The sequence below is a fragment of the Balaenoptera borealis genome (genome assembly GCF_965194805.1).
Source record: "Balaenoptera borealis genome assembly, contig: HAP1_SCAFFOLD_943, whole genome shotgun sequence".
NCBI lineage: Eukaryota > Metazoa > Chordata > Mammalia > Artiodactyla > Balaenopteridae > Balaenoptera > Balaenoptera borealis.
Window position 1 is genome coordinate 15835 of NW_028123263.1, and position 25851 is coordinate 41685.

General features: G+C 39.1%; 1 protein-coding gene and 1 long non-coding RNA gene across 3 annotated transcripts in view; one reads left to right on the forward strand and one right to left on the reverse strand.

Moving 5' to 3' along the window:
• The window catches only part of LOC309621731 (leucine-rich repeat-containing protein 37A3-like), a 45473-nt gene that overhangs the window by 15828 nt on the left and 3794 nt on the right, over nucleotides 1–25851 (forward strand). For both annotated transcript variants that reach the window (XM_082409075.1, XM_082409076.1), the window contains exons 4-10: nucleotides 2105–2176; nucleotides 2808–2888; nucleotides 8897–8968; nucleotides 9515–9589; nucleotides 18755–18873; nucleotides 20900–22710; nucleotides 23135–23239. In XM_082409075.1, coding sequence (XP_082265201.1) covers nucleotides 2105–2176; nucleotides 2808–2888; nucleotides 8897–8968; nucleotides 9515–9589; nucleotides 18755–18873; nucleotides 20900–22710; nucleotides 23135–23239 — 2335 coding nt within the window. The remainder of the gene's footprint in view (nucleotides 1–2104; nucleotides 2177–2807; nucleotides 2889–8896; nucleotides 8969–9514; nucleotides 9590–18754; nucleotides 18874–20899; nucleotides 22711–23134; nucleotides 23240–25851) is intronic.
• LOC309621744 lies at nucleotides 12689–18007 on the reverse strand. Its single transcript, XR_014240244.1, has 2 exons — nucleotides 17252–18007; nucleotides 12689–16988 (listed from the first exon to the last, which is right to left on the reverse strand). It is a non-coding gene; the product is annotated as an uncharacterized lncRNA (long non-coding RNA).

The following is a 25851-nucleotide window of genomic DNA, read 5'->3' on the forward strand; positions in this document are numbered from 1 at the left end:
TCCCTGACCAGGGATTGAACCCAGGTCCCCAGCAGTGGAAGCGCCGAGTCCTAACCCCTGGACCGCCAGGGAACTCCCTCTCCAGCTTCTTTATCAAAGAGGAAATGCTTGCCTCGTATTTCCTTTATTTAGGGATAAGGAGATAACTGTGTTTTTTGCTATAAAAGCTCAGTTTTTGTCCTTTGTCCATGGCATCCAAAGCTGTGTATGTCATTAATCCTTATTAAGCCAATTAATGATCCTCTTTAGCAAATAGATTCTTCTTGCAAATATAAAAGGCTTAAGGGAAGTGGGTATAAAGAGCCTCACATGACCCTAAAAATAGTTCTTTTAATTATCAAACCTTCCAAACCTTAAGGGGCAATCACCTTTATATTAGTCTCTTCTCTGCCATCTGGGCTCCAAACCTTACACAGTTTGGAGAAAAACAAATAAGATAACTGCACAGTGGAATAGGCCCTTCATTACTTCTACTATGTAATACTTTATCATCTGATTATTTCAGGTTAGCGTAAGTACTCTCATTCTTTAAAAAAAAAAAAAGCCAATCAATAAAAAAGCGAAAAAAGAATATGCTAATCAGCACTACGCCTAGTGTTGTAAACACGAAGATGGGTAAGACAGGACTCCTTTTAGCAACTCATGATCTCACAGGGAAAATAAACATATAAGCTCAAACCATAATGACATGGTTGTGGAGGCACCATGAAGTAATAAAACTACGTTTCTTTTAAAACAGTCATTTCCTCCTTCTATCCACTCCCCAGCTATTTGTTGATTTTATAAATATTTGAGTTTGCTTTATGTCCGCACGTAGGCTTTAAACGTGAGAGACGATGCACATAAGCAGGATCTAGTCCATACTTTGAAGGAGTTTATGCTCAGAGGACATGGGTTGCAAAAATAGCTATATTTAAAGAAAGAAATGAATATGGGCAATGAGAGCTATAAGTTGGTATTGGAGCACAAAAGAGGGAAAAAAGACTTCAAATTGGATCCGGGAAGATGTTACTAGAGCAATGCTGTTTAAACGGGACCTCGAAGGGCCGTTGGGTATCAATGACAGACAACTTGGGAAGAATAAGCTTGCAAAAGGAAAGTGGGAGAAAGGCAAAACACAGGAAAAATACTCTGAGTACCTGTAGAGTACAAGTGGGAAGAGTAGGAGATTAGAGCCAGATCATCTAGGGCTTTGGAGGCCAAGCCAAGGATAACATGTCAAGCTACCATGTTACCACAGCAGTGCTTTAGGACAAGCTTTAGCCTGCAACAGAACCAACCACTTGGAGGGCTTGTGAAAACACAGGCTCCACCCCCATAGTTACTGATTCAAGAGGTCCAGAGTAGGGCTGAGTATTTGTATCTTCAATAAGTTCACAAGTGATGCTGGTATATGAGAACCACTTCCGGAGGGTTAATCTGGTGATCGCGTGGAGGATGGCTTAGAAAGGGAGAGGGTAGAGATGGAAACACCAGTCAGAAGACAGTTATACCCATCCAGGTGAAATGAGAGACTAAGCTGGAATCAATGGAAATAAGATAGTCAGCTATAGTCAAGAGTAGGTATTTTCGAATAAAAGTCAATATGATAGAAAGTGTAATACTGAATTAAAGTTACATATTAATGAGAGAAGTAACTTCCTTTCAAGTTGTGTGAAAGGGTATCTTTTATTTCTTCTGGTAATGAATTGACCTAGAAAAACAGAACTATACTGGGAGGTGTGTAAATATAAGAATATTCCTTTTAATATTGGAAATTATAATGATATATAGAGATAAAAACTTTGAGCTCATAATCCAGAATTTGGTGAGACCACGAAAGGTGGAATCTAATCAATGCTTCTGCTCTTGGGAAAGATTACCTCCAAAATCTATCAAGATCCATAGTTGTATATTTAATTTATGAAGATCCTGAAGGTGAGACTCTTAAGAGAGGTGAAGGCAGGGTTAGGGGCTCTGGAAGGTTCAAGTAATAATTCCTAAGGTTTGGAGTTTAGACCAAAGCTTCTTATTTATTATTATCATTCTAAAGTCTACTAGTTATTCCTACTAATTAGATATCTAATAGCTAATTGAGGCAATATTTTCCTTTTACTTTTCCTAGAGATTTATCCTGCAATAAAATACAGTCTATCGAAAGACGTACATTTGAACCACTACCTTTTGTGCAGTTTATGTAAGTTACAAGTATAACTTCATTATATTTGGAATTTTTGTAAAGCTTAATTTTTTATAAAATTAATTTGTTACTCATTTTGAAATATGATTAAAATTACTACTAAAATTTTGTAGCAAATCCATTTTGTCTCTAGCAAAGATTAGTGTGAGAATTATTACGCAGATCAGAGTGAATCATTATAGAGCAGTGGTTCTCAACCAGGGTGATTTTGCACACAGGTGACATCTGGTAGTGTCTGGAGACATTTTTGCTCGTCAGAACTGTATATGCTACTGGCATCTAGTGGACAGAGGCCAGAGATGCTACTAAACATCCAACAGTGTACAGGAGAGCCTCCCACAGCAAAGAATTATCCAGCCCAGAATGTCAATAGTGCTGCCTTTCTAGAGAAATAAAGATCCCTTAACACAAGTATTTAATGAGCATTTACTATTTTGTATCTAATGCACCACATATATAATCATGAAAGTGTAAATCATAATGTCTTCCACAGTGAGATTTCTTTAGTGTATGGAGGGAGTAGTGTTGTTATGTTTCATCATATATAAATTAGAATTATTGCCAAAGGATAAATGTTCTGAAAGAATATATATTTTTCTTCTTCTTTTGCTTGTGTCTTTTTTTGTAGAAATCTTAGTTGCAATTTACTCACAGAACTGAGCTTTGGAACGTTTCAGGCCTGGCATGGAATGCAGTTTTTACACAAGTTGTAAGTGAAATCGAAGATGAATACGTGTAAAAAACTGTGTGTAAAAGCATCATGCAGTTATTGGTTAGCTGGGTGTAAGCCCAGTATGAATTCTGGAAAGTATGTCTTGAGAGCCATTTTTTTTTTTTTTTTTTTTCAAATGAGGAAACTAAGGCACAAAGAGGCCAAGAGACTTGTTTAACTCATATATATGAAACGCTCTGCTTTCCATAGTACTGATCTTTGGCACGGGCAATAAAAGGCACCAAGCAAAAACACTCAAATTAGCATTGTCATGGAATCCCACTGATGTCTCTCCGATATGCGAATGGTCCATGAAGTTCCACTTTTGAATTTCACTTTGATTCCTGCTCATGTGCAAAGTTCCTAACTGCTTAAAATGTATGCAACACAGAGCTGCAAAGAGCTAAGTTTAGCACCAAATTCGTCAGCGAGCAAAAGGTGTGGGTGCTTCCCCAACCATTATTAGCTCTTTTAAAAGGTAAAGCAGAAAGAATTCCTGAACGCCCACCACAGGGCTCTCCCCAGCCACCCAGAACATTATTTTTCAAACAGCATATATCTCTGAAGTGAATTATCTGTGGCCAATAGGAAGCTTTGAGGTGTGGAAAAAGACGTTGTTTGTGTTCAGCTGTAGTGTGAGAAATACAAAGAAAATACATTGCTGTAGCCTAATTCAATATACTTTCTTTGCTGACTACTCTTCAGTAAGGAGTGTGGGTTTTACACCCTTTCAGCTCAAAAATTCTGTGATTTCTCATGGCACAAGGAAATGAGAGTGGGTACGTTCAATGGCCCGAAGGCGATTTTAGACTCAAGGTAAAGAGCTCTTCTACACCTGGCTTTGGAAAAGACTCTCTTACCTGTCTTGTGGTTCAGAAATCCAGTTTCACACAGTTCATTTTGGGTTAATGAAGGTGCTGAGGCTGTGTCTGGAGCTGGATTAGCAATTCCTGCAGATGCCTATCTTTAGCGGCCTCCTTCCTTTTCCTTGTTAGTGTGCTGATGCCTACCTTGGGGAGAGAGCACCGAGGGTCAGTTTTTCTTTTGCCAGCACACCGGAGAGCAGGCTCATGAGGTCCCTTCACCAGGAGGTTTTAGTAGCGTCAATACAACGTCTTAAACTCACCTCGTTTCCTAAACATCCTATAACACCAAGAGTTCCTTATAAGAATCAGAGTTTCACTATAGTTATGTAGGCAACACAGGAAAATACCTTGTGGAAATAAATAAATAAATCACAGTTTAAAAATTAATGAACTCCTTCAGAAACATTCACTGAGTGCCATGCCCACTGTGTGTCAGCACTGTACTAAGTGCTGGGGATACAAAGACGCATAGGGCAGGGACTTTGTCCCCAAGAAGCTTTCATCCTGGAAGGAGAAAGATGGATGTTGATGGGAAAACATATATGAGAGCCATTCTAGCATCTGTGCAGCAGGGTAACAAGGTGAGGAGGGGGGTGATGAAGTAGACAATGGGTGGTCGGTTAGAAAAGATTTGTAATGGAAGAGGCACCAACTTGTTCCTTTTGAATTTGTGTTCCTCTTAAATGACAGAAAAAGGTAGTGAAGGAATCAAAACTATCTGGTGTTGGAAATAAATTAGTACTGTACTCCTAAAACTCATTCACAGTTACTTTCAAAAGATTGTCACAGTATACTAAGTCTTTGTTTTGGGCTAAGTCTTTCTAATAGACAAAGCTAATTGGCTTCAGGAAACATTTGCCATGGTGAGATACAGACTTTATTGCATCTCTTTCCAAAGGCAAGCCACCAAGGGAAGATGCCGCCCTCGAGTTAAGTCATTTTACTACCTATGATGACATATTACTGGGGTGTTTATAAGTTGCCTGCATTAAATAAGTTTGGCAAAGGGCCCCAGCTGAGGTGGATTTATCATGAATTCAATGAAGCTTAGGCTTCAGGGCTCCTCACTTGCATAGGTCCCTTCCAAGGTCTTGAGAGGGGTCCTAGCGATTTTTGTATTCATAACTGTGCATGTTTTTATTAGACAGGATTTCCCAAAGTAGATGAGGTTCAGGCCCCACAAAACCTTGATTCATCACCGGGTTTCAGGTAATTATAAGTCAGTAGGTTTCTTGAATGAAGCCTCTATGTTATTGACAAACATCAGGTGAAGTAGTTAGCAGTGTGGTAGTCTATTTGAAATCCGAAATCGACCTCAAAGATGAGCTAAGAGCTTATTAATTAATAAAGTACCACTTTTTGAATGGTGGTAGTAATCGTATCTCTTTCAGATAAAATCAGGAATGAAATATATTATGGAAAACCAGCAGTGGTTGATAATCCTAAATGTTAAGTCTACTTTTTTTTCTGACTTTAAAGTGTTTCTCCTTCATTCACCTATGCAGGTCCAGACTGATGGCTTATTTTTAAAAATTCTTTTAGTCACTTCACTGGTCCTAGCAATACAAGCTCCATGATTTTAGAAACTGAAGGACTCTACAATGTAGAAAGGCTATATAACTTAACCAGACAGAGGACATTCACATGCTGGCTTGTCTGTGGTACATCAATATTGTACCAAGAACATAAGCACTAAGAGAGAATAAGAGGAAAATCAAAGCCTTATCCCTATTGAATTGTTTACCCCATTGTTGAGAGTATCAATGAGGTAGGTGTGGCCACACTATGAAGGCAAATTGAGCTGCGGTCACAGAGCCGCTCTAATGCTCCCCCAGTCAACTAGCATTGGTCTCCTTTCAATAGCTATGTACACACAAAAGCTTACACACTTCAGGGTGTTGTCGTCACTTTTTGCTGTGTACTAGAATCCTGGCAGCTTCTCAGATTTAGAAAGGCACAAACGCTAAAACCAAAACTAACTTGGGTCTGTCCTTTGGGTCTGTGATTTAGGGTGGCTGTTTTATTTGTAAGAGTTCAAAATTTTGAGATTGTCACACCTAGCAACTACTATACTTTTCTTCTCCCAACTGCATCTTATTCTTCCCACCTGTAGTATTTTCTCCCATTCTATATGTTTTTTCACTTTCTTGATAGTGTCCTTTGAAGCACAAACTTTTTCATTTTTATAAAATCCAATTCATCTATTTTTCCTTTGGTTGTTTCTGCTTCTGGTATCATATCTAAGAAACTGTTGTCTAATGCAAGGTCATAAAGATTTACGCCTGTGTTTTCTTCTAAGAGTTTTACAGCCTTAGCTCTTACATTTGGATATTTGATCCATTTGGAGTTAATTTTCTTGCGTGGTGTGACGTGTAGGAGTCCAGCTTCATTATTTTGTGTGTGGATGTACAGTTGTCCCAGCATCACGTGGAAAGACTGTTCTTTCCACATTGAATTGTTTTGGCACCCTTGTTGAAAATCAGTAGACCATAAATATGAGGGTTTATTTCTATACTGTCAATTCTGTTCCATTGATTTACATGTCTGTTCTTATTCCAGTAGCACACTGTGATTGCAGTCGCTTTGAACTGAGTTTTGAAACCAGGGTGTGTGAGTCCTCCCACTTTGTTCTTTACCAACATTGTTTTGGTTATTCTGTTTCCTTGAATTGCCATATGAATTTTAGAATTAGCTTGGCAATTTCTGGAAAGAAGTCAGCTGGGATTTTGATAGGAATTGCAATGGAACCATAGGTCGATTTGGGAAGTAGTGAAATTTTAATAAGATTATCTTCCAGTCCATGAATCCAGCATGTCTTTCTATTTATTTAGATCTTCTTCAATTTCTTTCAACAGTTTTGTACTTTTCAGTGTGAATCTTGCACTTACTTGGTTAAATTTTTCCCTAAGTATTTTATTTGTTTTGATGCTGTTACACATGGAATTGTTTTCGTGATTTCATTTTTGGATTACTCATTGCTGGTGTGTAGAAATAATATTGATCTTATATCCTACAACCTTGCTGAACTCATTTATTAATGCTAACAGTTATTTTCCTAGATTCCCAGGAATATGTCTTGTGGTCTTCCAGTTTCCCAGGAATACATTGGAACATTTCAAAGTCTCTGTGGACATCTCATTCCTCAGCTTTTCTTTTTAAGCTTTCCGGTTGGGCTGTTTTTTGCCCCGAACTGTTATCCATTGCCTCATGCAACCGCCATGTTAAAATATTTGCTTGAAAATGTTTTCCAAAAATGCCACCTGAGGAGAGGCTTTTCTCACTAGACAGCTCTCAGTCAGGTCAAAGGCAAGCCTTTCAAGTGAGGTCTTCCAGGGGACCACCAGACATGTAAAACAATGACAGTTCTTTGGGAATGAGGCTTTGAAGGACCTCCCAGTCCATGCTGCTCCTCCTGGTACCAGGGATGTGGGCTGTTTTTCAAGGCTACCACTGGCATGGAGAGCAAAGGTCAAGGACAAGTTCAAGCAACACAGATCTCATTGTTCTTACAGAAATTAATTTGTTTTCCTTGAATAAATTGCTCCCCAATTTGCTGCAAGCCTGTTGGTTAAATTTCCAGAGTTCCGAAAAAGTTGATTCTGACCATTTTTGCCAGTTTTGTTGTTGTTGTTGTTGTTGTTCTTGTTCTTGTTGCTTCTATGGAGGGATGAATTGTCAGATGTCCTTCCTCCATCATTTTTACTGAGTTTCCTGCAATATCTTTTAAAATCTCTAAAGTCTCAATGACCATAGGCTAATTAAATATTTATCATGGGAGATGATTAAGGAAAAAATAAATAAAAAGAGAAATAAATAAATAAATAAATAAAAAGAGAAAATATAATTCTCATAGAGGCTTTCCCAGATGTGTAGATGAAGTTTGAAAAGGTATTTCTATATTTAGTGCTCTCAAAATTACGGTTAAAGTAACAGATGTTTTAAACCCCCCCCCCGCCCCCCACTTTTTTTTTCATTCAGGTTAAACACAGGCTTTAGAGTCAGAACTGAGTTCAAATTCCAGCTCTGCTTCTTACCAGCTTGATGACTTAGGACAAGTTATATAACTTCTCTGTGCCTCAGTTTCCTCATTTGTACAATGGGGTAATATATCTATCACATAAGGTTACTGTGAGGATTAAATGTTAAATGCTGATCACAGATGCGTGGCAACCCAAAAGATATTAGTTTTGATAATTATTTTACAATATTCGCAAAAATACGTTAATAATTCTTGAGTAGAGTTAACCTAAAGTCAGATATTCTTTTCTTTCTTCCTGTTTCTTTTGGATTTTTTTTCCCCCCCCCTTATTTGTTTTAAGGAACTAAGGAAAAAGAAAGAAAGAACTAAGAAGAAAATCTATTCCAGCATTTTGGAATAAAATTTTGTTCCCCAAAATTAATTTGTTTATTTTATTGATATATAAACAAAATGTTATTTATTTATTCAGCAAACATTTATTAAATACCTAGTAAATATTAGGCACTGTGTCAGGCACAGGAATAATAATGACAATAAAGTGTGGTCCCTGCTCTCAAGTTGCTGGCAATCTAGGAGACTGACAAGTAAACAGGTGATTACATACACAGTAACAAAGGCTATGATACAGGAATACGCATGGGACTATGTGATGGGAGTATGGCTTTCACCAGTTCCTCTTGGATTTATCTCTTCTTCTTTGGCTCCAGAACCAAGGAATTAGCCCTATTTTTGTCTTTCACTGGGTAGTTTAAATCATGAAATGTTAAAAAATTTGTAGAGATGAAAGAAAAACACCTTGAATTATGGAGGATACTAGAAATAGTACTTTTTTACAGAGCAAGGGCTTCCTACCAGCATAGTCACTTCTAGGGTTTTTAACCTGAAAAGTTCTTTGGCATATTTTGTCTTTACTAGCCACTTTTTTTTCTATTTGTTTGTTTGTTTGTTTGTTTGTTTCTCTTCTCCACTTTATCATCTAGAGACCTGGGTAGTTCCCAATGAAAGAGTGTTTTACAGATGCTAAGGGTGATTTATGGGTAAAGACAGAAAATGATTTTTTTTTTAAACCTTCACGTTCCGTACCAAAAAAAAAAATGAATATAAGCTTTCATGGAAGTAATCGAAAATGCAGATAATTTAAATTCCATTCCATTTTTCAGAATTCTCAATCATAATCCTTTGACAACAGTTGAAGATTCTTATCTTTTTAAATTGCCAGCATTAAAATATTTGTAAGTATTGCAACAGTTTCATGGCTCATGAGATAATTTCTGCTCTTTTTTACTTTCGTCAAAGATTGAGTACTTTGGCTAAAAAGTCATAATTTAGATTTTAACTGGGTTATTGAAAATAAAAGTTATTGGCAAAGAAAACGATTAAGAAAGAATATACATGGGTAAGACAGCCAGCAGAGAATGAGAACAGTGTTGAAGAACACATATAGATATGGAACATGTAGATGCATGTAGGAATATTATTTATCCCAGAAAGCAAAAAGGAATAAGGGGTACATTATTTTTTTTTAAAGAGAGTGATCAAAAGAGGTAGATGCAATTGAAAATGAGAAGTTAGGATAATAAAAAATGATTGTACCGTTCAGCACCAAGGCCATTAATTTGATGATGCAAATTTAAATTTCTTCAATAAGAGCTCTTTGGAATTATCATGTATGGCAAGTAAGAAGCCAGAATTGAAGTAATCACATGTTAAGTATCTTTTTAAGTTTAGAATTTTTGTCTTTGGGTTTTATATCATGCATGTTTGGGCTTCTCCTTCAGAGACATGGGAACAACACAAGTGGCACTTACAACAATTGAAAGCATCCTCATGATGACCCTTGAATTGGAAAAACTGTAAGTTGATTTTTCTTACATTTGTTTTCACTCAATTGTTTTTTTAGGTTTGTTGTATTATTTTCTTAAGTCAGGTTTATTTATGTATAATTTTCACTTAACAAAATTCACTATTTTTAAATATACAGTGTGATGTGTTTTGACAAACGTATAGTTCTGTAGCCACCACCACATTTGAGGTAAAGAAAACTTCTGCACTCCCAAAAGACCCCTCATGTCCCTTTGTAGTCAATCCATCCTCCTCCCGCTACCAGCCCCTGGCAACCACCAATCTGATTTTTGTCCGTATAATGTTGCCTTTTCCAGAATATCTTATAAATGAAATCATGTGGTATGTAGCCTTTTGTTTTTGGCTTCTTTCACTTAGCCAGTCTCTTTGGAGAGTCATCTGTTTTGTTGCACCTGTCAGTAGTTCATTCCTTTTTATTGCTGAGTAGTATTCTAGTTGTGTGGATACACAGTTTGTTTACGCATTCATCATTTGATGAACATTTGAGTTGTTTCTAGTTTTTTTTGGCTATTATGAACAAAGCCTCTGAAAACACTCACATGTGTGTGTGAACATATGTTTTGTGCGAGCATATGTTTTCATTTCTTTGGGGTGAAATACCTAAGGGTGGGATTGCTTCATCATATGCTAAGTGCATATTTAACTTTTTAAGAAACTGCTAAACTGTTTTCTAAAGTGCCTGTGCCATTTTGCTTTCCCACTAGCAGTCTATGAGAGTTGCAGTTGCTCCACATCTTCAACTGATCCTTATATTTGTTTTCTAAAAACGTCTAACCTTTCTAGTAGGTGTGTAGTTGCATCTCGTGGTTTTTGCCACATTTTGCATTTCTGTAATAGCTGATGATGTTGAGTGTCTATTCATGTGCAAATATCTTTTTAAATGAAGTGTCTGTTCAAATCCGTTTTTTAATTGGATATTTATATTGAGTTTTAAGAGTGCTTTATATGAAAAGCAATGGAAAAAGTCCTTTCTCCTAGATATGTGTTTAGTAAATATCTTCTCCCAGATTGTGACTTATCTTCATTGTATTAAAGTGTCTCTGAAGACTAGATGTTTTAAATTTTTGATGAACTCTAATTTAGCAATTTGTTTTCATATTTATTTAATTTATTTGGTTGTGCTGGGTCTTAGTTGCGGCAGATGGGCTCCTTAGTTGCGGCTCATGGGCTTCTTAGTTGTGGCATGCGAACTCTTAGTTGCGGCATGCATGCGGGATCTAGTTCCCTGACCAGGGATCGAACCCAGGCCCCCTGCATTGGGAACTCGGAGTCTTAACCACCAGGGAAGTCCCTTAGCAGTTTTTCTTAGATGGTTTGTGCTTTTTTGTGTCTTATCTAAGAAATCTTTGTGTGAGACCCCATTGTCTGACCCAAAATCACAAAGGTTTTCTCCTATGTTTTCTTCCAGAAGTTGTATAGTTACATTTAGGTCTATGATTCATTTTGAGTTAACTTTCATATATGTTGTGAGGGAAGGGTCAAGTTTCATTTTCTTGCAGTTTAAAAAACTATTTCTTTAGGACCGTATTGTGACAGTTTATTACACAACTAACTGCACCTTAAATTGTGCCATCCCCCCTCCAATATGGCAAGCTAATAGAAACTTTCTGTTATGCCAAGGCTAGCTGAGGGGATTGCATGAGATTAGTAGGCGGAAAGGGCCCTGCGTTTAGCAGTCTGTTCCAACCGTCTTTGTCAGGTCAGCTGACAAATGACTGTCTTCACCACGCCGTCACATCTGTTGGTCACTGCTCTAGCCTCATCTTCCTCAGCCTTCCACAGCATCTGCCGCAATTGCGATCCCTCTCTTGTCAGCTAGATGCCCTCCTCTCTGGATATTAAAAATTATTTCCCTATGTAACTACAATACTGTTAACACACAGTATTGAAGAAATTAAATTCCTACACAATAATATTACCTAATAAAGAGTTGCTATTCAAATTTCCCCAATTGTCTCTCTCATATAATATCATTTCTTTTAACAGCTTTTTGAGGTATAATTGACATACAGTAATCTGTGTTCACACACACACATACATACACACCACGAAGACATCATCAAAATCAAAATGTCCATCACCTCAGAAAGTTTCTTAATGTCTCTTTGTAATTCTTCCTTCCCATCGTTCCTTGCCCTTCCCAATCGCCAAGCAACCATTGATCTGCTTTCTGTTTGCATTTTCTAGAATTTTATGTAAATGGAATCATACAGTGTATACTTTTTTCTAACTGGCCTCTAACTCAGCATGATTATTTTAATCTTCATCCATATTGTTGTATATATCAGTAATTCATTTCTCTTTATTGCTGAATAGTATTCCATTATATGGATGTACCACAATTGATCTATTCACCATTGATGGGCATTTGAGTTGTTTCAGTCTTTGTCTACTACAGATAAAGTTGCTATGAATATTTGTGTACAAGTCTTTGTATGGATGTATGCTTCCATTTCCCTTGGGTAAATACCTGCAAGTAGAATGGCTGGATCATTGGTAAGTGTATGTCTACGTTTTTAAAAAATACCTATTTTCCATAGTGGTTTGATCATTTTACATCTCTACCAGCAGCGTTTGAGAGTTGCATTTTCTTCACGTTGCGGCCAACACTTGCTATGCTCAGTATTTTTAATTTTAGATAGTTTAATAGGTGTGTAGTTGTATCTCACTGTAGCATCCCTAATGATTAATCATGTGAAACAGCTTTTCATATGCTTATTTTGCATCTGTATCTCTGAATCTTTTATCTGTACTTTTCTGGAATTTTGAGAGTTCTTTATATATTCTGGAAATTAGTCCTTTATCCAATATGTAAGTTGCTAAGTATTTTCTCCCATTCTGTGACTCATCTTTTCATTCTCTCAGGAGTGTCTTTTGCAGGGCAGAAATTCTTAATTTTGATGGTGTCTGATTTATCTATTTTTTTCTTTTATGGATTATGCTTTTGGTGTTGTATCTAAGAAATCTTGCCTAACTCAAGGTCATAAAATTTTTCACCTGTTTTGTTCTAGAAGTTTTATAGTTTTATGTTTTTTAGTTCTATGTTTTACATTTAGATCTCTAAACCAATTTGACTTCATTTCTGTACATGGTTTGGATGGAAGTTCATTTTTTTTTTTTTTTTTTTTGCACCTGGATATTCAATTGTTCCAGCATCACTTGTTGAAAAGACGATCGTTTCTCCACTTAAATGCCTTTGAACCCGAAAGTCAGTTATCCACATCTCTCTACTTCTGAACTTTCTATTCTGTTCCCTTGATCTTTCTGTCTATCTTTACACTACTATCACAATGTCTTGAAAGTGTAGCTTCATAAGCCTTGAAATCAGTTACTGTTAGTTCTTCAACTTTGTTCTTTTTCAAAGTTGTTTTAGTTATTCTAAATTTTATTTCCATATGAATTTTAGAATTAGCTTGTCAATTTCTATAGAAAAGCCTACTGGGATTTTGATCTATAAATCAATTTGGGGAGAATTGATGTCTTAGCAATCTTGAATCTTCTGATCCATGAATACATTATATCTCTCCAGTTATTTAGGTCTTCCTTAATTTCCCCCCAGCAATATTTTACACTTTTCCGTGTGCAAGTCTTTTACATCTTTTGTCAGATTTATTCTAAGTATTTTATATGTTTGATTCTGTTATAAGTAGTATTTTAAAACTTTGATCTCTGCTTGTTTGTTGAGATAAATTAATCTTTTTGTATGTTGATCTTGTACCCTGCAAACTTGACAAACTCATTTGTTAGTTCCAGTAGCATTTTTGTAGATTCTATCAGGTTTTCTACATAATCATGTTATCTGCAAATAAAGATAGTTTTACTTCTTCCTTTCCATTCTGAATATCTCTTTTCTTTTCGTTGCCCTATTGCACTGGCTAGAACCTTCAGTGCAATGTGAAACAGAAGTAATGAGAGCAGACATCCTTGCCTTTGTCCTGATCCTGGAGAGAAAGTACTTTGTCCTTCACCATTAAATATGATGTTAGGTTTTTTGTCGAAGTCATTTATCAAGTTGAGGAAGTCTCCTTCCATTCCTAGTCTACTGAGGGCTGTTTTTTTCTTTAATCAGGAATGGATGTTAGATTTTTTTCATTCTTTTCCAGCATCTATTGCAATGATTATGCGATTTTTCTCTTCTTTTCTTTTCTTAATTTGTTTATTTATTTTTGGCTGCATTGGGTCTTCATTGCTGCACGCAGCCTTTCTCTAGCTGTGGCGAGCAGGGACTACTCTTCGTTGCAGTATGCAGGCTTCTCCTTGTGGTGGCTTCTCTTGTTGCAGAGCACGGGCTCTAGGTGCACGGGCTTCACTAATTGTGGCACATGGGCTCAGTAGTTGTGGCTCACGGGCTCTAGAGCGTAGGCTCAGTAGTTGTGGTGCACGGGCTTAGTTGCTCCGTGACATGTGGGATCTTCCCCGACCAGGGCTCAAACCCATGTCCCCTGCACTGGCAGGTAGATTCTTAACCCCTGCCCCACCAGAGACGTCCTGATTTTTCTTTTTTAGTGTACTAAGTTGGGTAAATTGATTTTCAAATATTAAACCAACCTTTCCTTCTTGAGATAAACCCCACTTGGTCATGATGTATCATCTTTTTATATATTATTGGATTTGATATGCTAAAATTTTGTTAAGAGTTTTTGCCTCTGTGTTCATGAGAGATTTTGGTCTATAGTTTTCTTGTAATGTCATTGTGTAATCTTGATACGGTGAAAGTTGGCCTTATAAATAGGTTGGGAGGTATTCCCTTCTCTTCAACTTTCTGGTAGAGTTTGTGTAGAATTGGCATTATTTTATTCCTTAAGTGTTCGGTAGAATTTCTCAGTTAAGCCACCTGGACTTGAAGCTCTCTTTGTTGGAAGGTTTTAAACTGCACATCCAATTTCTTTAGTATCTTTATTCTTGAATAAACTTTAGTAGCGCATGTCTTTCAAGGAATTTGTCCATTTCATCTTGAATTTATTGGTATAAAGCATTCTATAATATTCTCTTATTATCCTTTTAATATCTATAGTATTTTTCTGTTTTGCATTTTATTTATTTCTACTTTGATCTTTATTGTGTTCTTTCTTCTCTGTGATTAATTTGCTCTCGTTTTTCCAGTTTAAGGTGGAAGTTGAGGAAGCTGAGTACAGCGTTAGCAATATCCCATATGTTGACATATTATGTTTTCAGTTTCAGTGAGTTCAAAATAGTTTCTGATTTCCCTTTTGATTTCTTCTTTGACCACAAAGTTACTCAGAAGTGTGTTGTTTAGTTTCCAAAGATCTGGAGATTTTTCGGATTTGTTAATTTCTAATTTAATTCCATTGTGGTCAGAGACATATATCGAATGACTAAAATCCTTTAAAAATTTTTTTTAAGTTTTTTTTTTTTAATTTATTTTTTTGCTGCGTTGGGTCTTTGTTGCTTCGCGTGGGCTTTCTCTAGTTGTGGCGAGCAGGTGCTGCTCTTTGTTGCGCTGCACCGGCTTCTCATTGGATGGCTTCTCTCGTTGCAGAGCACGGGCGCTAGGTGCGTGGGCTTCAGTAGTTGGGGCACACAGGCTCTAGAGTGCAGGCTCAGTAGCTGTGGCGTACGGGCTTAGTTGCTCCGCGGCATGTGGGATCTTCCTGGACCAGGGATCGAACCTGTGTCCCCTGCATTGGCAGGCAGATTCTTAACCACTGAACCACCAGGGAAGTCCCAATTCCAGTATTCTTAATCTTTTGTGTAGATCCATATTCCAATCTGGTGTCATTTTGCTTCTGCTTAAAAATACTTCTTTTAACATTTCTTATAGTGCAAGTCTGCTAGTAATGAATTCTTTCAGCTTTTGTATGTCTGAGATAGTCTTTATTTTGCTTTTGTTTTGACAGATCTGGGTATAGAATTCTAGCTTGATAGAATTCAATTCACTACTTTAAAGGTGTTATTCCACTGAGTTCTCGTTTACATTGTTTCCAACAAGAATTCTGCTGTCATTGTTATCTTTGTTCCTCTGTATGTAGTGTATAGTTTTTTCCTCTGGCTGCTTTAAAATTTTTCTCTTTATTGCTGGTTTTGAGCAATTTGACTATTTTTTGTGCCTTGGTGTAGTTTTGTCCATGTTTCTTATGCTTAAAGTTCATTGATCTTCTTGACTTTGTGAGTTTATAGTGTTTACCATTTTGGGAAAATTTTGGCTATTATTTCTTCAAATTTTTATTTTTCTCCTCTCCTTCATGGACTCTAGGTACACATGTATTAGGCCACTTGAAGTTGTTGCACGACTCACTGATGCTCTATTCATTTTCGTTGTTGTTTTGTTTTGTTACTCTTTTTGTTTCGTTTTGGATCGTTTCTATTACTATGCCTTAATGTTCACTGACCCTTTCTTCTGCAGTGTCTAATCTGCCATTAACCTCGTTCAATGTCTTTTTCATTTAGACATTGTTTTTAATCTCTAGAAGCTCAATTTGGGTCTGTTTTACATTTTCCATGCCTGTACTTAACATTTTCAGGGTTTAGTCTGGGTTTTTTAACATATGAAATACAGTTATAATAACTTTTCTTCATGTATAATAACTTTTTAAATGTTCTTTTCTGCCAATTCTAACATCTGTATAGATGATGGGTTAGTTTTGATTGATTGCCTTTTCTCCTCAGTATGGGTCACATTTTCCTACTTCTTTGCATGCTTGGCAATTTTTCATATGATCCCAGATATTGTGAGTTTTAGTTTATTGTGTGCTATATATATTTATATTCCTGTAAAATGCTTGGGCTTTGTTTTGGGTGAAATTAAGTTACTCAGAACAATTTTATTCTTTTAGGTCTAGCTTTTAAGATTCGTTGGGTAGGAGTCCAAGTAGCCTTTAGTCTGGAGCTCGTTATTTGCACCTACTGAGACAAGTCCTTTCTGAGTATCATGAGGTTTTCCAGTCTGACTTGTAGGAACAGGTACTATTCCTACAACCCTGTGTGATATCCAGTTATTCTTATTATTAATCCTTTCATGTGGTTCTTTTCCTGGCATCAAGGGATTCCTCACACAAATGTACTGACCAATACTTTGTTGAATTCTCAAGAGATCCCTCTGCATATCTCCAGAGTTCTTTGTCTGTGCACTTCTTTTCTCTCTGATACTCTGCTTTGTGAACTCTAGTTACCTTGGTTTTCCCAGACTCTCAGCTCCATTTCCTCAGTCAGGGAGTCCACCAGTCTCTGCCTGGACTTCTCTTCCCTGTACCATGACCTGGCAACTCTCTCAGAGAAGTAAGTTAGGGCCATTATAGGGATCACTTCATTTATTTCCCGTCTCCTGGGGATCAATGAACTTTATTGCGTGAGGTCCAGTTTCTTGAAAACTGTTGTTTCATATGTTCTGTCTGATATTTTCATTGTTTCAGGTGGGAGGTTAAATTGGACCTTGTTGGGGCTTCCCTGGTGGCGCAGTGGTTGAGAATCTGCCTGCCAATGCAGGGGACACGGGTTCGAGCCCTGGTCTGGGAAGATCCCACATGCCGCGGAGCAACTAGGCCCGTGAGCCACAACTACTGAGCTTGCACATCTGGAGCCTGTGCTCCGCAACAAGAGAGGCCGCGATAGTGAGAGGCCCACGCACCACAATGAAGAGTGGCCCCCGCTTGCCACAACTAGAGAAAGCCCAAAAAAAAAAAAAAAAATTGGACCTTGTTACTTCATCTTGGCCAGAAGCCAATAACATTCTTTAAGTCTGTTTTGTTTTGATACAGGGTCCAATTAAAGATTAGGCATTGCATGTCGTGTCTTTGTTTCCTTTAATCTAGAATATTTCCCTCCTTTTTTTTTTTTTTTTTTGGTCTTTTATGACGTTGGCATTTTTGAAGAGTCTGAGCCAGTTGTCTTGTAAGTTGCCCCACAATCTGGATTTGTCTGTTTCCTCATTAGATTCAAAGTAAACATTTTGGGAAAGAATACTATATAGGTGATGTATTCTTCATACTTCAGCACTTCAGGTGGCCCAGTGCTAAGTTTGATCACTTGACTAAGGTGGTATCTTCCATATCTCTCCATTGTAAAGTTATTTTTCCCCTTGGTAATTGATAAATAATATGTGGGGTGAGAGCTTGGGATCAGTGAAGATCCTACTTTCAAACAACTCTTCACCCAACTGTGCATCAGTGATAATCCTTGTCTGAATCGATTATTACATTGATAGTTGCAAAATGACACTTTCCTAATTCTGTCATTCCTTTTGCATTTATTAGCTGACATTATTCTATAAAGAAGAGCTCCCCCACTTTTCATTTTGAGTATCATTATGAACTCATGTGCTTTTTTTAAAATTAACTATGTTATACCTTATTATAATGATAATGTTATTCTTTGGAATGTTCCTTTTGTCCAGATTTGGCCAATGCGATCTCTGTTATTGTTTAACCACATGATGCTTTTTTTTTTTTTTAATAAGTTTATTTATTTATTTAGGCTGTGTTGGGTCTTCGTTTCTGTGCAAGGGCTTACTCTAATTGCGGCAAGCGGGGGCCACTCTTCATCGCGGTGCGCGGGCCTCTCACTGTCGTGGCCTCTACCGTTGTGGAGCACAGGCTCCAGACGCGCAGGCTCAGTAGTTGTGGCTCACGGGCCCAGTTGCTCCGCGGCATGTGGGATCTTCTCAGACCAGGGCTCGAACCCGTGTCCCCTGCATTAGCAGGCAGATTCTCAACCACTGCGCCACCAGGGAAGCCCACATGATGCTTTTTTATTACTAGAATAATTTGTAATATATTACTACTCACAAATAGGAACTGAGAAAGGGACTCCAGAAGGTGCGGTCTTATTCAGACTCTTCTTAGAAGTCTGCCTTCTTCCTGTGTACTCTCAACCCAAAGTGAGGCTTTTGGGTGGGAAGGAGATACTTCTGAATTAAACTACAGATCAATGTCACCCAATTCTAATCCCTATTCCCTTTTTGCTAGACATACCATACCTACTGCCATCCTAATCCTTCTGTTGGGCACCTCTCTCCTCCTCTATATTTATTTACAACAGTCAAGAGCAGCAATTGGCCAACCAGCCCTTATCCAGTTGTCCAGTCCATAGGCCTCAAGAACTCCTTTTTGCACTGGTCTGTGGTGGTCTTGGCCTACCTCTTCTACCTACTCAAGTAACTCTTTTACCACGAATTTAATTACCTGTGTTTCCATTTATAGGATCTTACCTAGCCGTATGGCCTGCTGCCTCTGCCAATTTAAAACTACTATTGAGGTTGTCTGTCAGACAGTCAAGCTGCGTTGTGACAGTGAATGCCTGACAGACGTCACACGTTGCGGTGAGTCTCAATTGCGGGATAATAAATTTTTAATTTAATTTTTTAATTTTTTAATTTTATTTTTAATCAATGATAAATTTTAAAATTAATGATGTAATTGCATTATTTTAATTCATTCATTCAGAGTTCCAGCTTCCTAAGTTTCTCAGAACTAGCCCTTGCTAAAAATCAGATTCTTGATTACATTATTAAGCTAATAATAGCTCAGTTACATTGTTAGCTTAATAATGTAAATGATCCACATACATAAAGGAACAAGAGAAAGGGCTGGAAGGGGGAAGGGAATTAACATTAATGGCCACATATCCTATGCTGTGCTCTCTGCAAACGAGAACTTATTCATATAGTGCATCACAGTTTGTAAACTGATTTTATATACATTAGGTCTCAAGTACCCTTTGTCTTATAGGACAGATATAAATATATTTTTGTTTATTTTGTTTGTTTCTGCAATTTTATACAGAGTACAAGAGATGCTGTTTTATGTCCTATTTGGAGCCTGAGAGTTTCTGGTTCCATAACCAGAAGCTGCTACCTAGCCCTTCTAATGGCTGGGAGAGCTAGTTTATTCTTAGACTGTCCAGCTCTGAACTTGCTCTGAATCTCAAGCTTTTCTATCCACAAAACACTCAGGGGCTTTCAACCATTTTTCTGTATATTAGATTTATTGGCACTAACTTGATGACTTCCAAAATGTGCTATCATGCCCAGGTAGCTTGAATACAGGTCTCTTTCAGTGATCGAGAGCACCTCATAAATAATAACACTTTGCTACTTGTATAAAGACAATATTGCTGATTTTTCAACACAATTTTATTTTTTTTTTGGCCGTGCCACACAGCTTGTGGGATCTTAGTTCCCCAAGCAGGGATTGAAGCCGGGCCACAGCAGGGAAAGTGCCGGGTCCTAACCACTAGACCACCAGGGAACTCCCCCAAACAATTTTTTTTACTAATTATATTACTCCCTTCTCCCCCAGAAGTGGGCAGTAAAGGCATTTTTAATCTCCTTTTACAGGTGAGGAAAAACAAGATCAGAGGTGTAAGTGCTATGACCCTAGTGCCCCGATCTCCTGTCCCCAGTTTGGGGCTCTCTGCAAGCCCATGCTCCTCCTTTCTCATGACCCTTCCCTCCTCCTTGACCCTCACCAAAAATACTTTTAATCCTTTTGGAAGAGAAGCCCAGCTACACAATGGTACACATTACCTTCACACAGTCAGAAGCTTTGGATGGTTCCCCAAGTATAGCTGGAAATATTAGAAGGAAAATGAAATGAAAGCAAACTAGCCATCTGACAGAAGTTGCTTTTTCCCTTCTGCATTTTACGACCTCAAGTATTATTCCACTGATTTGTTGAACGTTCCACATTGGCATACAGTCTGGCAAATCTCTTAACTTATAGCCCAGATCCCTGCCCAAATTTTAGCAAAGAGCCAGGGCGGATATAGTGTTTTTTTCTGTATAGAGCCTTCTGTTACAGGGGCTGGGGTATATGGAAGCAGGGACTGAGCAAAGGACTCGGTGGGTGGGTGGAGAAGGACATGTCCAGATGACGACCTGTTAGCAGCGGTTGTTGTCGTGGTCATCTGTGACAGTAGCAAGAACGCAAGCACACTGAAGGGGTGGAGAGAGGAAGCCTCACACTCCTCTGCCTCTGAGGCAGGACAGGATGGGGTATGTGAATGTGAGGAGTCACAGTAGATCTGCGGAGAGTCCAGCTGAGTAGGGGAGTATTTGTCTTCCAGCCTTGGCTCTTCTTGAGTACTGGCCCCTGGGAACCAGTGGAGTAATCCTGAATATAGTTACTATATTTCACACTACAGAATTTTCTGAGTAGATAGCCACTTTTTCAGGAGATATCTTTTTCACATTTTGTTGTTGCCAGTCATAGGCTTAAGTGTGGGCTTCTTTTTCTCCTAAGTGGCACTCAGACGTTGACTGATTCCTAATTCATTTGGCTGTGGACTGACAAAAATCTGTCCCATCAGTCTTCAATGATCAAAAACAGTCTCTTCTTTTTTGACAGACGAAGAAACATCTCTTGGGAATGCAGAAGGATCGTTGATGAAGGTGTTACAAGCCCGGAAGAAGAACAACAGCACCGAGCTGATTATTGAGCCAGAGAGGGCATCCTCAGATAAAAGTGCTGTCAGCTTGTCAGGCTTCATGAATGAGCAGCTGGACTTTAAAAATGAAAGTGATATTATCAGTGCACGAAGTCACATACTGCCTTACATCTCAGAGGGAAATCTAGGAGATGTGGAATCAACATTATTACCATTCCTTCAACTTCTTTTTTCAAATACACAAGATGGAGATATGCTCCTGGGCCTTTTGAAAAACAATACAAGGAGCCCTTCTGTTAAACCTGTACGCAAGAATTCAACTAATAAAAATAAATTGAGGAAACTCCATTTTCTGGAAAATGTGTTAGATGCAGAAACTCAAGAAAAATTTGATGAGGTTAAAAAGGAAGAAAAACCTGCCACGCGTACGCGTTCCAACCTTTTAAGTGCCATGTTTAAACGCTACCTCTATCTAAAGAAATTGGAAACTCCCCAACCACAGAAAGACAGCCCAGCAAAGACTGAGAGTACCGAGGAAAAGCTGCTGAGAGTGAACAGGGTCCTCAAGGGCCCAAGGGGCCTACAGAAAATGCACCTCCAAGCAGTGGGAGATGAGAGCGTCAGGAGGAAACAGAATGCCCAGCCATCTGTGGCGAGCACTGCCGAAGAAAGAAGGCTCAGGAGGCCATCCCCAGGAAAGCTGAAACAGCTTCTCATGGTGCAGAGGCCCAGGAAGCTGGTGGGAAAGTCCTCCAATGCGGAGTCTTCATTTATCAAAGAACACAAGGCAGCAGGCTCCTCTACCCTGAAACAGTACTTCAAGGTCAGGCCTTCTGCCTCCATCCCTCCAAAATCCCCATCTGAGGTTAAAAGCAAATCAAAAGACTTATCCAACACTATACTTGTTTTAGAGGATGCAAAGGCTAGAGTTAGAAATATTAAGGATTTTGAACTAATCTCACATTCTGGGAAAAAATACATCTTCCATAAAATTAGGACTCATCGGGTCCAGAGAAAACCCAAAGGCAAAAGGAGTCGAAAGTTCAGAAAGAAAAGTTCACTCAAGAGAATGATGCTTGCAAGCCCTCCGTTCTCTGTAGTGAGGAGTCTCATAAATTCCCCTGCGCGAGAAGCTGTTTCACCTTCAAGAGAAGTGACTTCTCAGGAAAATCCTTTTCCAGAATTATTTTCTCTTTCAGACCCTTCTACAGAAAACACTACTTCAGAAAACAATACTGCACAAAATGTTTCTGAAGAAGTTATTTCTTCAGGAAACTCTACTCTTCCCGGAGGAACCGGCCCTGAAAACACTACCCATAAGGATGTCTCCACTGCACATTCTGCTGTTGCTGCAGACAACAGTATGCCACCTGTTCAACACACCAACGAAACACAGTGGGAGCACCACAACACGGGCACTGAATTATCCTCTAAGCCCACAGGCTTCACTTTCCCAGGGCTCACATCCCCGGGTGATCAAGTTGAAACTCAGCTAAACCAGCAGCTACGGTCCCTCATCCCCAACAATGATGTGCGAAGGCTCATTTCTCATGTTATCCAGACTTTGATAATAGACTGCTCGGACACCCACGTGCAGCTGGCCTGTGCCAACCTCATCTCTAGAACAGGCCTCCTGATGAAGCTTCTCAGCAAGCAGCAGGAAGTAAAGGTGTCCAAAGCGGAATGGGATACGGGCCAGTGGAAAAGTGACAACTATATCAGTGAGAGCACAGAAGGCCAGAGTGAGCAGAAAGAGCAGGAGTCAAGTGAGGTGAGGAGAACCCCTGAAACATGGGACCTGGACTTTTACTCAGTTTAGGACATGCCATGGACGTGCCCAAGCAGGAATACCACGGGCTCCTAGTCTGTATCTTATCTTCAGCCATGACACTGGCTAAGACAGTGATCTCCCACTTTACTCATTGAGAGAGTGTGCCACTATTCCTAGGGTAGACGAGAAAAGGACATAACGCAAGATAAATAAATTGTAGATAAATAAGTTGTCGAAGAAAATGCTAATGATAAGATTAATAACATTAAATTTGGCTTGTTCTTATAGAAGCTACTCGCCTGAAAGGATTGGGTTTTATAGTAGTTTAAGAATAGTTAGCTATTGTTTAGAATAGGTTTAAGAATAGTTAGCGTTCATCCCTTCTATCTCCTTGTTTGTAAAAAATTGTTATTTATTTTTTTAGCTCACAAAAGAAGTTCCAGGATATGGCTATAACAACAAACTCATCTTGGCAATATCTGTAACTGTAGCAGTGACGATTTTGGTTACACTTCTCTGTCTCATTGAGGTAAGGACAATAATTCATTCAGATTCAGAACCCACAAACTGAGAATCAAAGCCACCTTTCCACCTACTACTACTTGATTCTTCTCTTTAGTCATGAGGACTGAGATACACTTTGTTCTTTTACTGAAAAGTATATTCCCAGGAGTTTTTTTTCTTTTTTTCTTTTTTTCTTTTGGCTACATTATGTCTTCATTGCGGTGCGCGGGCTTCTCATTGCGGTGGCTTCTCTTGTTGTGGAGTACGGGCTCTAGGCACGCGGGCTCAGGAGTTGTGGCGCACGGACTTAGTTGCTCCGCAGCATGTGGGACCTTCCCAGACCAGGGATCGAACCCGTGTCCCCTGCACTGGCAGGCGGATTCTTCACCACTGCGCCACCAGGGAAGTCCCCACAGGATTTTGAAAGGAGCTCCACTCCCAGGAGATCTCTTTGGAATTGGATCCATGATAACAAGCCATTGGACTGTTTTGACAAGTTAAGTTTATAAGAAGGCCAGAGTTGACATGATAGTAAAATTTCTTCAACTCAAAAACTATGCTGATTTGATGTACTCACCAGTCACTCTCATTCTACTGTTTATTTCTTTCCTTGTTGGCTGAAGTGATGAGAGACATACGATCTCCATACTCATGGAGCTATCAGTCACCCTGGGAGGGCTAAAAGGACATGCCTAAAAGATCAAAGTGTGATCTCGTCAAATCCTTAGGTTTACTTAGCAGCTTGCTTCTCCAGTGTATTAGGAATTGTGTAGGTAGGTTCCATTAAAACACTGCAAGTAAAATCCTGCAGCAGGCTACCCTAAAGCATGTCATATTTATAGTAGCCTATTCCTGGAGCTAGCCTGTTTATCTTCTGTTCAGTTACATAACGGTTTATTACTTTTCCCAACAGGCAGTGGCTAACATTAAAAGAGTGACTTTAATAAGCTGGCAATCTTGATTCTACCCTACCAGTCCCACCTGCTTTATTTACCTTTTCTCTTGCTATGGCAGCCCTCCATTGCAGCCAGAGCAGCTCCTCCCTATACGCGGGTTACACCACGTCCGTGCCTGCTGTTGTCTGTGCCTTTGCCCATCTAAGATTCCCTGATGTTGCTTTGCCTGTGGAAGTCCTATGAACCTCTCAAAAGCCAGCTCAAGTTCAGATATCTTTCTTCATAAAGCCTTCCCTGCATACTCCAGCCCTCCTGATCCTAGTCCTGTGAGGTTTGTCACCATTTCTTAGGGGCCATAGCAAAGCAGTCCCCTTCCCTCAGAGCTCACAAAAGTGGGAAGCAGTTTTTTAAAAGGCAGCCCCCCAAGAGAGAAACAGCAGGGTTAGCACATCATGGCGCTGAGCAGAGATGTGTAAGGACCAGTGGCTTCCTGGCCTATCAGACTTGAATAAAACCTGACATGATGTACTAACTTCTAAAGAGAAATGTGTCTATCTGCAGGAGGGTTGGTCAGTAGTGAAAGCATAGAAAAGGTGAGGAGAGACCAACATGGGCAGCGCCCATCCTCACATTGCCCGAGAGTAGAGATGGCACCTTAGGCAGCAGAACTGAAGAGTCAGGCCCGCTAGCCAGGCTGTGCCTGTTGAGGAGATGGATGGATCCAGCTGCCTCAGGCCTTCCCATTAAATTCTGGATTCGGCTGATTCCTTTTCTAATTCTGTTGTCACCAAGTAGCCTTCGATTGTGTGATTGTGCTTTAGTGTGCCACGGAGGCCTGTCTCCACAGAAGGTAATTCTCTGATTGTGTAGACACGGATGCCCTGTGTGTAGAACAGATGTATTTCTCATTGTCAAGTAATAATTTGGCATTCTGATTTTTGATCAATCCTGTGCTATTGATAAAGTGAGACTGCCACAACAGGAAGACGCGAGTTGTCTCTTGGTGAGGAAGAGTATGATTTCTGAGCCTAGGAGGCTGGGGACTAGCATGGGGTCAGCTTGCTAGTCATTGGCCATTGCCCAGACTGTCCCCTCTACATCTCCAGGTGGCATGTGGCCTTTTGCTTTTTTAGAATTTCTGTAAAGTCCCCTTTTTATTGTTTCTAACTTCTCTAGAGTTTAACCTTGCATTTGTGTTGTTTTGTTTTGTTTTGTTTTGTTTTGGCCTGCGGGATCTTAATTCCCCAAGTAGGGATTGAACTTGTACCCTAGGCAGCGAAAGCGAGGAGTCCTAACCGTTATTTCCTCTCCCCACTTATATGATAAGCTCTTCGAGGACAGGGGCCATGCAGTGTTCTTCCTATGGTAGACACTAATGGTGTTCAACGGAAGAGAGGTGAGGCGTTATGTCAATTCCACAGTGAGGAATCATGCAACCGAATATTTATTTGAAGTAGCATCGAGTCCAGCAATAGACCCATGTGTTCTTAAGACTTCTGAAATGTCAGGTTTTAATATTCCAATCAGTGGGGGAAAATGAATAAATGGTGATAGACTAGCTGCCTAACTATTTGGGGGTTAAAGAATAGCAGATCCCCATTTTTCATCTTAAATAAACATATTTCCATAAATGTGAAAAAAGACCACATAAAGGTATTAGAAGGAAATAAAAGCAGTATTTTTATAATCTTTTATAATCTTCAGAGCCTGATGCCACAAGCAGAGCCTTTGATATAGTCCA